At 30.2% G+C, this 14,015-nt stretch overlaps 1 protein-coding gene across 5 annotated transcripts; it reads left to right on the forward strand.

Moving 5' to 3' along the window:
- Positions 1–8,196: 8,196 nt before the first annotated feature.
- LOC128884186 (AP-2 complex subunit alpha-2-like) lies at positions 8,197–13,934 on the forward strand. 5 transcript variants are annotated; one of them, XM_054137346.1, is made up of 23 exons: positions 8,206–8,776; positions 8,825–9,379; positions 9,459–9,589; positions 9,649–9,765; positions 9,816–9,951; positions 10,005–10,118; positions 10,184–10,263; positions 10,331–10,466; positions 10,515–10,597; positions 10,678–10,756; positions 10,815–10,918; positions 10,974–11,148; positions 11,217–11,300; positions 11,365–11,474; positions 11,861–11,989; positions 12,077–12,132; positions 12,202–12,345; positions 12,399–12,516; positions 12,583–12,766; positions 12,825–12,887; positions 12,961–13,089; positions 13,149–13,202; positions 13,263–13,934. In XM_054137346.1, the coding sequence occupies exons 2-23, from the start codon at positions 8,963–8,965 to the stop codon at positions 13,410–13,412; spliced, it is 2,793 nt and encodes a 930-aa protein (XP_053993321.1). In that variant the 5' UTR covers positions 8,206–8,776; positions 8,825–8,962; the 3' UTR covers positions 13,413–13,934. The 5 variants fall into 5 exon arrangements, with proteins under 5 accessions (XP_053993322.1, XP_053993320.1, XP_053993321.1 ...); XM_054137344.1 differs by having other exon boundaries at positions 8,206–8,712; positions 8,775–9,379; XM_054137345.1 differs by having other exon boundaries at positions 8,205–9,379; positions 9,816–9,942.
- Positions 13,935–14,015: the final 81 nt, after the last annotated feature.

Consider the following 14,015-nt stretch of genomic DNA (forward strand, 5'->3'; position numbering starts at 1 on the left):
CTTTTCTTGAGGTATCAGGGTCGCTACTAATGACTTCACTTGAACTGCGACCTGTTGGCGCTTTTGTTGAGGTATCAGGGTCGCTACTAATGACTTCACTTAAACTGCTACCTGTTGGCGTTTTTGATACGCTGTTGGAATTAACATGTTTATTTTGATGCAAGCTTGGATTTTTTTTGGCACCATCGTCAAGAACGTTAACCTGAATTATGTGTGTCATTGAACTGCTATAATGATTATTGTAATTCGACTCAGTTATAGTTTGAGGGTTTTTTTCAAGAGTAGAACTTGCACTTATTACTGTTTGCACCCCCGGTGTTGTGTCTGTATTGACCACGCCAACTGTGTGAGTAACAGGTGCGAAAACTCTTCTACTAAAGGTTTGACTTCTAGCTGAATTTAAGAGTATGCTAGATTGTGCGAAAGCTTGAAAAGATGGTAACTCAGTGGATGTCGAACCTTTTTCTCCGTTTATCATTCTTGTATTAAGAGGATTATTATCGGTAATTGGATTGTTCAGATTGCTAGGAGAAATCGGCCCCGTTGTTGGAATTTCAATCGCATTGTAAATTTTTGTTCCATCATGAAATAAAGATAATCCTCCTTCAACTCCAATCTCAGTTCTTGGATTTCCACTCATTATTTTTGTTGAAAGTGTCACATCAGCTATTGGTGTTGCTGGTATCTCAGGATTCTGATGATCTGCATTGTTGTATAACGGTTTTTTTTCTTCAAAAATGTCTGAGAAAACGAATTAACTTGTTTTATAACTTAATAAATTAACCTGCGGCGTTCTTAGAATTTCTTGGCGAAATTGAACGGTAAAGGAAATCTACAATTAAAAAAAGCGCTTTTAAACGTTTAACTTGCAAACAAACGTACGAGACATCGATGAAGATAGCGAGTGGAACGTAGTTGAATGCTCTCCTTTTGTCTTTAATTCAACAGCTTGATTCATATTTTCTTCTGGAATGTTTGACACAAAAGAAAGTGCGGGTGAGCTCTGAATTGATTTGCCTTCTTGTTTATAAGCTATAGAATGTGTAATTTGTCTACTCGAACTCAAATTTGGGCCTTAAAACAAAAAAAATAATTTAAGTAATAAAACTAATCGATACTTGCTCTTGAAGACAATGAAAAACCATTGTTTGATGAGGAAACAAAATTTATTGATTCATTTGCTTTATTATTATTAGGACCATTCGGAAACACGACACTTTGAGAGGCTGGGAGGGCACCGTAAAATTAATATGATGATACTCTATTGTTTTTAAAAACTGTTTCGTAGTGTACATAATCTTTAAAAACTTTCTCAATGTACTATTCTATCTACTTAACAATTGCCGATCAACTTACATGTAACAGTATCCATCAGATTTCTAGAAGGGCTTCTACCTACAACGTCTTTTTAACATTTTGTAAAGATAATTCCCATACCTTGGGAGACGCTATCACATGATAACAAAGTCTTATCTACTTCATCCATGGAAGGCATCGAGAGATTTGAATTTCTTGGATTTATGCAAATCAAATGGTAGAATCCAGGATTGTAATTATTCCAATTTTGCCGTTCGACAACATTAAATTTCCCGCACATGATTCCAAAGCAAAAAGGTTCCGCCCAATTTCTCGAATTTTCCTGACATACTGCTTTATACTTAAAATATTTGTCTTCTATTCTTTTAAGTGAACATAAAGTGACATTATCAGGTGGTTCCCGTCCACTTTTTTTGAATTCCTTAATAACATTAGCACCACTAAAACTCTTATAGGCTGTGTCTCCTTTATAATCTAATCTTCCGTTTATAAAACTTTTTACAAGATAACTGACGTTGTTCAATAAGAACTGTTCTGAATTTTCTGCACCGATGGATATTTTTATCCCTGCAACATCGTTCATAACTTTGTTCCAGTATTCATCGATTCCATAGTGAGTATTAGTAACGACGATTGGAATTATATTTTGTTGATTTAAAATTTTATTAACATTTGAAGGAGACGGCATATCTTCTATTCTACATTGACACGCTGCGTCCTTAATTAAAAACTTACTGTATTTTATAAGATGCGAAAATGGTTGGTTTAAAACTGGAGCAAAGGTTGGGAAAATAAAAATTAGTTTTAAGACTTTATAATTAACCCCATTTTCTAAACGCTCGGTCTTTTGCGGTTTCCATTTAACATCAACATCCTCCGCTGCATATTTTAAAGCCATCAAGCTCGTTTCCGTTTTAGCCGGAAGGCTATGATATAGGAAAGTGTTTAATGCAGTTTTAAATGCGTTAAAATCCCTTGTTAAGGGTAGCGATAAGGAATAACACGAAGAATCTGAATCTTGCAATGACAACCAATCTCTGTAACTAGCAACTCCGAACTCAACAGTATTGAATTTCTGCATTAAACGATGTGCTACATTTAACTGAATTTTTCTTGTGAATTTAAAATGTTTTTCATCTATATCTTGTTGATGGTAAGGATTAATAAGAAACATAGCCTGAATTAAAATTTTTTCTTTATTATTCGCTTCAAATGAAAACGATGAAGCTTCTTGATCAAAAAAGGCACTTTCTTTTGACTTGATATTATTTTTCATTTCATCAAAAATTTGTGTATAATTATTCGTGAAGCTACTGTTGACCGTAAATATAGAGAGAATATAGAAAAAATTAACTAAGAAAAAAATCAAAAAATACATAATAAAAAGGCTTTAAGTTAAAGAAAAATCTAAAATTAGAGCTTTACAAAAAAAAAAAATGAACAATGTATAACTATAAGAAAATGCTTTAAAACTGAATCTGGAAATTTACTTAAAAGCTCACTAATAGAACGATAAAGCCAAGTCAACGTTTAGACGTAAACTTTAAGAAATTGAACTTATTAAACACCTACAACGCGTTTTGTTTAATAGTTAACGGAATGTTTAACATATTTTAACCGCTAAATTCACTGTGACTGAAATTAAATGTTTACAAATTGAGTTTAAACGTGTTAACAAAATGTTTAACATCAAACTAGCACCTAAGCCATGAAAGATGAAAAAACTTATATAAAAATTAGTCTACCATAATCTGTTCAAACACATCATGAAATGTTGACCTTACGGAATACCTCGTCTTTTAAAAATCTTTAAATGCTTCATTTTGTAAAAAATATTCTGGGAAATTTACGACGAAATTGTACTACAAATGTATAACATACTATTGTTTGATGGAACACTTTACAATAATTATCTTGAGAACGTGAGTACCTGGTACTTGTTCCAGTATTTTTCCAGAATCCTCTTGCATCAAATCAAAAAGTGGCCTAAGGAAACTAATCATAGTAAGAATATTTTATTTTCCTTTCCCTACGCATTGAGTGATCGAACATTTTTTTAATTAATGCTTCCCACACATTTTTTAAACAATTTCTTTTTTGATTGTTTTTAAAAACAGATTGTATTTTATTTATCCTTCTTTATACTGATTCAGCCATTATTTGTTTTCACCCTTTAAGGAACATATCTTTGTTGAGTCATGAGTAAAAGAATTTTTTTTTCTTATCTAGAAAATATAATTCAATCATTTACAAGTACATTAAATATTTACGAAAATTACGAAATCATCATAAACCTGCAATGTGATACCAAAAGTAATCATAACATAAGAATCTTTATACTATGAGACCCTAAAAAACTGCATTGGGAAGAGTCACCGACGCAGTGCATTTGACTTTTAAGTTTGATGTTCACAAAAACTTTAAGAAGAATGTAAAGTAATCACTGTATGATGTTATATAAATGACTTTCGAGAGTGTTACTTTTTATTGATATATAAAAATTTTGAAATTACATTTTCTCGTAAAAAAATTTTAAAGCCATTCCTATCATTTAAATCTGTAATAGTAACATGCTAAATCTACTTTTTAAGCCCTTTCGTTTGAAAAAAACTTGAATTTTTGCTATTATGTTTACAACTAACGTATGTTAAAAAAAAAATTCCATGCAGTCATTTAAACTCACCCTTTTGACATTACATTTATTAAGTTACTAAAGATTTTTTAAGTTCTTTTTACTGATTTATAATAACCACACACATTCTATCTATCTAAAATCTTCGACAACACAACTTGTCGAGTTATTATTCGTTACATTATTTGAAACACAAATTAAGAAGCAATACAACAACTTTTGGTATAACTCTACCAATACTCTGACGATATTGACAGTTTTTTGTGTAAAATATACAAATTAATAATTATTTTATCACAGCTAACTGAACCCGTTACATCAACAGTTGTCGTAATGTCTCAAGACATTGACTAATACACTACTCATTCTATTGTGAATAATGTACTATTATTAGTAAAAAAAAAAATATTTTTCAATACACGCACTGTATTTTAATAACGATTGATTACTACAAAAAAAGTTGTATACGAATATCATCCGTTTAACGTTTTCTACACAAACAAGCCTAACACAAAAACCAGTGGACATTGATATAAAGCATGTTGCTAATATTATTAATTTTTTCTTTAGTTCTTTTATCTATTGCAGAAATTGAGTAATAATTATACTGTGATAAAAACAAATTATTCCACATTGCGTGTATCGTAAACTATCGATTCATAGCTCATTGACCAAGACATTTCTATATTCTTGCACATGCCTATCTCCAAAACGTTCGTGAAGCATCTCTACAAAAACGCAATCTTTTTTAAGGTTATATCAAGACATTGTTTAACAAGAGACATATTAAAATATAAAAGTAGTTGATTGGCACCATGCATCTAAATACAGTGAAATCAAGTTTTCGTATGGTACTATAAAAAGAAGGAACTGTCTACATTTGATAATCGTTGAAAAGATAATCTTTAAGTTTGAAAGCTGTTTATGTGTTCCCAGCGGGAGTTCAATAAGTTGTTGAAATTCATTAATAGTTTTTCTATTTTGAAAAACTGTAACGGTGCGTACTAAAAAACATTAACGGAAAGAGAAAACTAGTGCATATTCTTTTTTTTTCGTGACAATACGTGATGAAAATAATGAACCTACAATACTGCATTTCCGTTTCTCATTAAAAATTTTTTTTTTTCTCTAATGAAGTAAGACATACAACATTTTCAATACCAAGGCATTTATAGCACAAAAACTGTCGAAAAGCATCCGCTTTATAATAAAAATATGAGACTTAAATATCATCCCCTCGGATAATTAAAGCGTACTTTCGGAAAAATAAGCTTTGTATTTCTTTTAATGCTTGCCGTTTTCGCTACAGAGTCAGAAGAATAAATGTTAAAGCAATCGTTTATATCAATCAGTAAATTAAGTTGTACTGTTAAAATCAAAAAACTATTAAGTGCTCCTTTCATATCTATTGATATCAATACATGTAATGTGATTTTAATTTTTTTAATTTTTGAACGAGTCATTTAAAGTAATTGGCTTTAAAATTTCTTGTGAGTTACTATAACAAGGTGAATGAATAAAACCCCTTATATAAACATTTGTGATTTTATCTATTTACCAAAACCTTTTAATAAGCATGACTTTCATATACTGGGTACCCATTGAAAGATAATCGGTAAATGTTGGCAAGTTTTTTTTTTTGACGCCGAAAAAGTGTTTTTGTCTCACACTGCATTTCTAAACTTCTAATTCAACTCATCTTTTTTACAAAACGTTTTTTGAGCCGTCAGCTTGAAAATAAGTAAATTGGGAACAATTTCAACCAGTAAACATATCTTTAAACATAGTGTTCACTGCATATTATTACGTCGTATTTCACCAAACTACTTACCACATGGTTAAATATAAAAGGAACAAAAGGGATTCCATTCAAATCTAATGCAGGTTGCGAACACCATAAAAAGAGACAGCTCTTTAGCAGTAGAAAAAAAGAAAGCAAAGCCGTAAAAAGGATAATCTGTGAAACATTGAAAGTCGTTAATAGATGAACACATTAACGCAGGCAACGCATATCGTTTTTGGTACTTTATTATTAAAACGTATAATGTCGTACTTTAGACGAAAGAGAATTAACGTTTGAAGATTTGAGCTTTGATTCTCCTTTCTTTTGTAAATCAAAAGAAACCTTTAAGTGTAGATAAAAATACAATGACATGTGATTAAGGCTAAAAAATTTTGCTAACACATTTAAGTAAAAATTACCTTCAAACCTAAAAAAAATAAAAGGATACTCGTAGTGATGTGTAGTGCGACCATTATTAAGGAAACATATTTCACATAATAAGAAAGAATATTATAATAAGTTAACAACACATAGATAGGGAAAAGGAAAGTAACGGCAATAGTAATGGTTTGGAAAATTTCCGCTATAGTATGCATTGCCGAACGACAATCTAAGTAACATAGCTGACATAGTACAGGCACATGAAAAAATATCAAGTTACTGAATAGTACCCTTACTTTTTAAATGAAAAAAAAGTTACAAAACATGCACAATATATTTAAATTAATAAAGTACCTTTGTTAGAAACACAATCACGATGTTATAACTAAGAAGAAAAATAAGTGTTGGAATATTATTAACATCATCCGCATATGAAAGAAATCTATTGATATACAATGTATATAATAGAAATAAAAACATAAAAACTGTTAATAAACTCACTGGGAAATTGCAGCATTGTCTTTGTCATTCGTTTTTAACAGTGCTAAAGATCTTTGTAAAAGTAAGGCATTGATAAGGCACCGACCTGATAATATAAAGCAATGGTTTTACACAAAGCAATAAACAAGTGAATCGTTAAGAAGATGGTAATAACATGATTTCTTGTCGCTACACACCACAATCGTCTACACGTACAAATATTAGCAAGTAAAAATAAACATAAGAATTTTTTTTTAGCCACATGCCCCCAAATTGAATTATATTTGGATGTAGACAAATTACTCATTAATTTCATCTCCAAGTCGTCATGTTTTAAATTAAAATTTGAAGAAACAAATCCACTATGACTTATAACTGCTGGATAACTCATAAAACGTGTATCCATTGACTTTAAAAGTAAAGTGTTAAAATTTTTGTTACATGATTGACCGAAACGGGTGCTGTAAAAAAAGTAAGATAACGCAACTGATAGAAGAAAATAAATAAAAGTTTCTAGAAATAAAATAGATTGAATTGATTTAACGATAAATTGCTTTTTAATGGAGAAAAAACTTGAAGGTTTTAAAGTCCAGATGCTTCGAGTTACGTTTTCATTTCTTAAAAATGTTTTACTTTTTAAAAAAAAAGGTAAAAAATAATTCTTGAAAGATGTTTTATTTTTTAAAATCTCTTGTTTGCTTCTAATTAAATCTTGTGCAACATAAAAATGAGCTCTTTTCTTCTTTTCAACTCAATAAAATACCTCTTATTTGATCATCCTCAGATTTCACGTTAATACCATACACAAAAGCTTTGTTTGTGAGTTCATGAAAACTGAAGTAAACATAGTAGAACCCAAGAGTTAAAAGAAGTATAGTAGTTTTTGAAACGTTTCTTTTATAATGATTTAACATTGTAAAATCAATGCGAAATAAGACCCACTAGTGTAGCTTTTTATAAATCCTATGCTTTTTGAATAATATAAAAAAAGTATCAGAAAATATAACTGAAAAAAAATAAATCTCGTAATTAAAATCCACCTTTTGCATATATTTAATCAGAAAACAATAAAGAAAATATGTTTCATTAGGTTCGACTGATCTGTCATTTTGTTTGTATTCATGGTCATTCTCACACAAGGAAGAACGAAGAATGGGAGACTAAATCCAATATATCAAGTAGTAAATAACATCAGTTGTTACTGATATTGTCAAATTAACGTAGTGCCTTGCTTTTCTAAGTTAAAAAAACCTCATACTAGTGTGTGAATAGAAAATAAGCATTGTGTCAACAAACTTCCTTGTTTATTCTACAACCACGTCAGCAACGAAAATAAAGTCATGTCGATTTTACGCGATTTTAGCGCCTCGTTGTGAATAGAGTAAACAATATTAATTTACAAAATGTTTTATTCGTACTTTTTTACAGAAAACACATTTTAATGTGTTTTCTTAGGATATTTTTTCATTGAACGTATAAAAAGACTAATTACAAGATATTTAACAAGTAGCTTTCAACTTTCATTTTTTTAATTGAAGATTTATTAATTTTCAACTTTTACCAATCAGAAACCAGTAGTAACCCAAAATATCCTACGCGTTGTTTTACAAACTTTGCTCTCTTGAATGAGTTTCTCATACTCAATTTTTGGTTTTTAAATAAAAAATATACATTTTTTTGTGTTGAGATGCAACGCGTCAATCTTACTTTTTTATTATAAAAAGAAATATTACTTGCATTAAATTTTGAGGTTGTTACACGACAAAATCAGTTTTATAATACTGAAATTCTTGTACCATGTAACGAAAACAATGGTAATCCATTTTGTATTTGACTCGATATTTTTTAAGGCACGACTCACTTAAAACAAAAAAGTTATACTGACATTACTTTAAAGACATAAACGATTAAGGGTTGTATACGGTTCATGGACTCAGATGATCCACGCGACTTTATTGATTTTCATTAAAAAATCAAATTTGTTTTTCAGAAACGTTTTTTCTATTACAGTGAATGATTTTGAAAAAATATTATAAGTAGAAACTAATGTCGTCGTGATCTGATTGCCTGAATAACTTGCTCTTACATGAAAAATTGCAATTCCTACGACATGTAAAATGTAACCTAATGCTCGAGTAAAAAAGTTTGTTATATCTATTGTAATTGTGTTTATTAACATAGTCGTAAGAATTCTTTTTAATATAATGCAAAGTTCTTCATGTCGAAAACAGTTTAGAGGGTTACATAAATTTATACAAGATATACGGTCTTCCACGTGTAAAGCAAATGAAGCTGGGCGTGTAGAGGAGGAGCTGGCAAATATTCGAATAAAATTTTATCAAAACAAAAATTTAAAAACATGTGAATTGATGAAAGCTGTTTGGAAGTTGATATATTGCTATATGTTGGGGTACCAAGTTACAATTGGTCGCTTTGAATCAATCGTTTTAGTAGCATCACCTAAATATTTTGAGAAACAAACTGGTTACATTGCATGCTCCATTCTTTTTAGAGATTCTGTTAAAATGCTGAATCTTTTAAGCAACTCAATAAAACGAGATTTAAAGTCTCGTTCTATACCCATTGTTACATTGGCTCTTAACTTTTTAGCCAATAGTCCATGTGACGATATAGTAGATCATGTTTTCGCCGATGTAGTAAATTTAACTCTTTTTCATAAATCATTTGACTTACAAGGAAGAGCTTACTTGGTACTTCTATATTTTTTCCGGTGTCGCCCAAGCTGTTTTGGTAATTTGGATTTATGGGTCGCCAAAATTATAAAGGTAAATAAAAATTCCATTTATTTTATATTAAGAAAATTTTTAATACAGCAACTTTCAAAATAATTTGTTTATTTCTTAGCATTTTGAAAAAGACGCTGAGAAGGAAAATATTCGAGCTATTGTTCTCTTTACACTTGGGTTACTGGAATCATCAATTTCCGAAATTAACACTGTTCGCTTATTGACGCCAATCATTAATACACTTAGCCGGTATTTTGTTTTTGAAACATGATATGATTGTTCTGTTTACTGTTGCGAATGTTTATAAGAGTTGTCTTTGATCGAAAACTTACAGGAAACACTTACTACGGTATAAGTGATCCTTGGATGCAAATCAATCTTTTACGAGTTTTTCAATTTTTTTCTCCGGACATAATATCTGATGAGTAATGACTCAATTGCGTAACAAAACGTTGTTTTTAAAATTTGACAATAGTCTATTAGAACATATAAATCGCATTGTACGAAATATTCTAAGTCGTTCACTTACATTGCCAAATTTAGCTTCGTACATTGGTTGTCGAGGAAGTAATATGGAGACCATACAAGAACATCGATGTAAAGTAAATACTGTATGTAGTCATAAAAAAATTGAACGATGAAAATAATATTTGATTCTTTTTAGATTGCTGCAATATTTTTTGAAGCGGTGCACGTTCTTAGTGTTTTCAGTCCAGTTTTGGATGCAACAGTAAAATATCAAGCGACTGATCTCTTACTTCAGCTTTGTTCTATTCATGTAGATTGACATTGTCACTGTAGAACCAAAATAAAAAAATTTTGTTCCTTTTTTGTCGTTTTCAGGACCATAATATTAGATATTTAGCACTACAAAGTCTTTCAAGTTTCGCAGTTCATTCAGATATTCTAAATATTACCTATCCGTAATCAATACATTATTACAAGATACAATTAGTGATTTTTTTTTATTTTGACGTATGTGATTTTTAGTATAACACAGAATATAATCAAGCAATTAGACGAGCCCGATGACTGTTTGCGTCACCAAGCTATGAATTTACTTTGTAACATATGTCAAAAGAGTACTTACAACTTAATTTTTTGCCATCTCTTCAAATACTTAACGGTAAGCAACCTTTTATTTAATCATTTTCAAAATCGGTATTTTTTACAGATATCATTGGACCAACCAGTCATTGAAGATTTACTTGTGAAAATGATCTACTTAATTGAGAAACACTCTGAAAATTTTCAAGAGTAAGTTGTCGTTGACTCTCAATTTTTGAGTTGGCTATTATTTTGAGAAAATATAAAATTGAATTTTTAAAAATTCTCAGATATATAGATACAGTATTTATGCTTCTTTCGTGTGAAAAAAATAGTTGTAATGATCAATTATGGCGAAGAATCGTACAGGTTGTAATTTTTTTTTTTGTACTTTACACAATTCTAACCGTAACATCCATACGCGTAGGTAATCACTCAAATGGATTCTGAAAATCATAAAGCTCAAGCGTATGCTGCTTACAAAGCGTTCACATTCTTAATGGGGGCTTGTGTGAAAAAAGAATTAGTGAAGTAGTAGTGTCCAATTCTTAATTTGTTATAATTTTTTTCGTATGTGGTATGCTAGACTGTCTGCTTATATACTAGGAGAATTCGGTCATTTGATTTACTCTAAAGTTACTCAAGAAAAACAGTATGAAGCGTTATGTTATCATTTACATGACGTTGATACAGACGTTAAAATCATTTTTTTAGTAGCCTTACTAAAAGTAGGCTATGACAATAAAAAAATTATAAAAAAGGTAATCACCGATTAATTATAAACATGACCTTTTCATTTTTCTTGTTATTATAATCATTTTTTTTAAAGGTTTCCCAAATATTTCGCACATACAGCGCTTCCAAACATCTCCCAGTAGCTCAACGAGCACAGGAATTCATCGTGCTTCTTACGGTAAGTGTCAATTAATACAAACAGAATTCACCATTAACTGACCTATGTTATAATTGGACTTAAGCTTGATACGGCTTCATTGGAGACTATTTTAGCATGTATGCCGGTTCTCCCTAAGAATGATTTTAATATGACAAACTTAATAAGACCTTCTCGTCTGTTCACATTGAAAAAGTAAGACAATCATCTGTAAAATATTTTTAAAGAAAACAACTAATTATTCATCCCACCCCTTTTTTTATTTCAATACGTGTTTATTCATCAATATTTTACTTCATGGGTTTCAAAATGACCAAAGATTTTCCATTCATCACATTTCATCCTACCTAAGATATGCTACTGTCTGTAATAATAGATTAATTTTCAAAAAACTAATATTAATGTATTTTCTATAAAACCTTCATAAAATGAAAAATTTAATAAATATTTTGTTTTTAATGCGTTTTTAAAATTGTTTTCAATATATGATTTTAAGCAATTTTTCACTAGGGAAAAAAGTTAATATGATTAAAAAACAATTGGTAAAAGAAAATATGAATTTTTTTTTTCAATGCTCTTAGAGGAGTGCCGTCAAAAAATTTACAAGATATTTCGCGTAGTCAAGACATTCTTTTACGAATACCAAGACTCAAAGAAACATTTTCGTTTACAAAAGATACCAACACGTCCTCTTTTGATAAAGCAAGCTCGTACGTTATGAAATGCTAAGACATAATAATACACAACGCTGGTATACTTTGTTTTGAAATATTTTAATTTATTTTTTTTCTAAATAGTTCTTCCAATGATGGAAGCTCAACAGAAACAAGAACTCAAACTAACGTACAATTTGGTATTTTCTAAAAAAAAAAAAGCTTACCTTTTATGTGAACAATTTTTTTATTGACATAAAAAAACCAAGCGCAATCGTCGTTTGAGAGGTACGAAGATCATCTGGAAGTGTTCAATCAACACGAAGAGCACCCAAATCGTTGCGAAACCGTGACAACGACTGATGATTTATCTCCATTTCCCCTGTGGTCTCAATTATGTCTTTTACCTAAAGGTTTTAGAATTCACACTCAATCATTACTTATTAAAACTGTTTTCTTCTTTTAGGTTTATTGTGTGATGAAAATCCAGTACAAGCGTTTGTAAATCAAACATATAATCAAGGAGAAGGACAGTTGCAGATAACTTGGAAGAATATGACTCAAGAGCCAATCATTTTAGACAGGTTTCAATTCATTTTCTATTTCTATTCTTCTTGTTTACAACAGTTGTGGTTGTGTCGGTTATGAAGCTTAACCGTCGAACCATGCATTGGTTTAGCACAAAAGATTATTTATGATCCAACATTACAAAATGTTGCCGTTTTACACAACGACGCAAGTGAGGTTCAACATGTTGTGAGACTTCGCCTAACAAGCGCGTTCCTTCATTCCCCCCGATATTTTTGTCGTGGAATTTATGAAATTTCAAAAAAGGTTAGTCATTCTATGCCTTTCACAATGTGCGTTCACGAGAAAAAATCTCATTTCGCAGCAATTTCTCATTAAAACCACTTTACCTACCTGTATGTTCTCATATATGGTTCCCTCTGAAATAGTATGCTATTGTAACATACAAAAAGAAAAATTCAATTATTTTGAAAAAAAAAAAAAATATTTCTATTCCTAAGAAAACTGAAGCAATACCGCAAGATGGAATCACGGTAACACGCATTGGCCAGTCTCGATTTCCATACGCAGAGTCAATGAAAGAAATTTCAAAAGTCCTTTCAGCTGGATTTCACATGAATGTTATACGTGTAAGATCGTTTTCTCACCGTTGAAAACACCAAAATAACGACTTGGTACTTTTGTTTAGAAGAAAAATAAAGTGATTGGTAATGGATTACTTGAAATGAAACCAATTGATGAGGTTTGTGCGTGACCAGATTTGTTTATAATCTCATTCAAAGTCCATACAATTGTCTTGCAGAATTCTGTTAATATGTCATGCTCTATTCACGTTTGTCTCAAAAATGCTGATTTATTTGAAGTTAAAGTCAATACAATGGATGCTGCATCAAGCGATTATCTTTCGCAACTTACTTGTTCTTATATTTTCACTAGTGAATTCATTCACTAAAAGTGAAATACTAACCAGGTATTTTAAAAAAACAATAACAAAAAATTTATTAATCTGTTGAAACATTCAACAAATAAAATATTTAGTACAATAGACAAAAACTATGTCGTTTTAGTTTTGCGATTGAATCTTGTTTCAAACGTAAAATGATTTGGACAAAAATTTTAGCACTGTTTAAAATTTTTCGAACCATTTTTTTTACAAAAAAAAAATGAACATTGTAGAAATGAACTATGGCATAACAATGGAAATTCCTAATGTTAGTTAATACCAAGGCTTTACATGCTAAGTTTTGATGGTGTTTTTAAATGAAACTTGTTCGATCTGCATAGAATCTTGGCAACTTGCTACCGTTTTAAGCAGACAGTAACGAAACATTTCAGTCTTTGCTTCGTGTTGCGTCACGGTGTTGTAACCGAATATAACCAAAGCTTTTCAGTAGAATTTGTTTGTAATGACGTTTCTGTATTAAAAAAAAATGTTATGATCATCTATCTAGATTTGATATTATTAACATCAATTCAAGTAATCATTTTTTGTATAGGAAAAAAAAACTCAAAATTATTCCTAAATGCAGAATTCAGGTTGAGTTCTCAACACAAA

This window comes from Hylaeus volcanicus, unplaced genomic scaffold (genome assembly GCF_026283585.1).
Source record: "Hylaeus volcanicus isolate JK05 unplaced genomic scaffold, UHH_iyHylVolc1.0_haploid 12237, whole genome shotgun sequence".
NCBI classification, from domain to species: domain Eukaryota; kingdom Metazoa; phylum Arthropoda; class Insecta; order Hymenoptera; family Colletidae; genus Hylaeus; species Hylaeus volcanicus.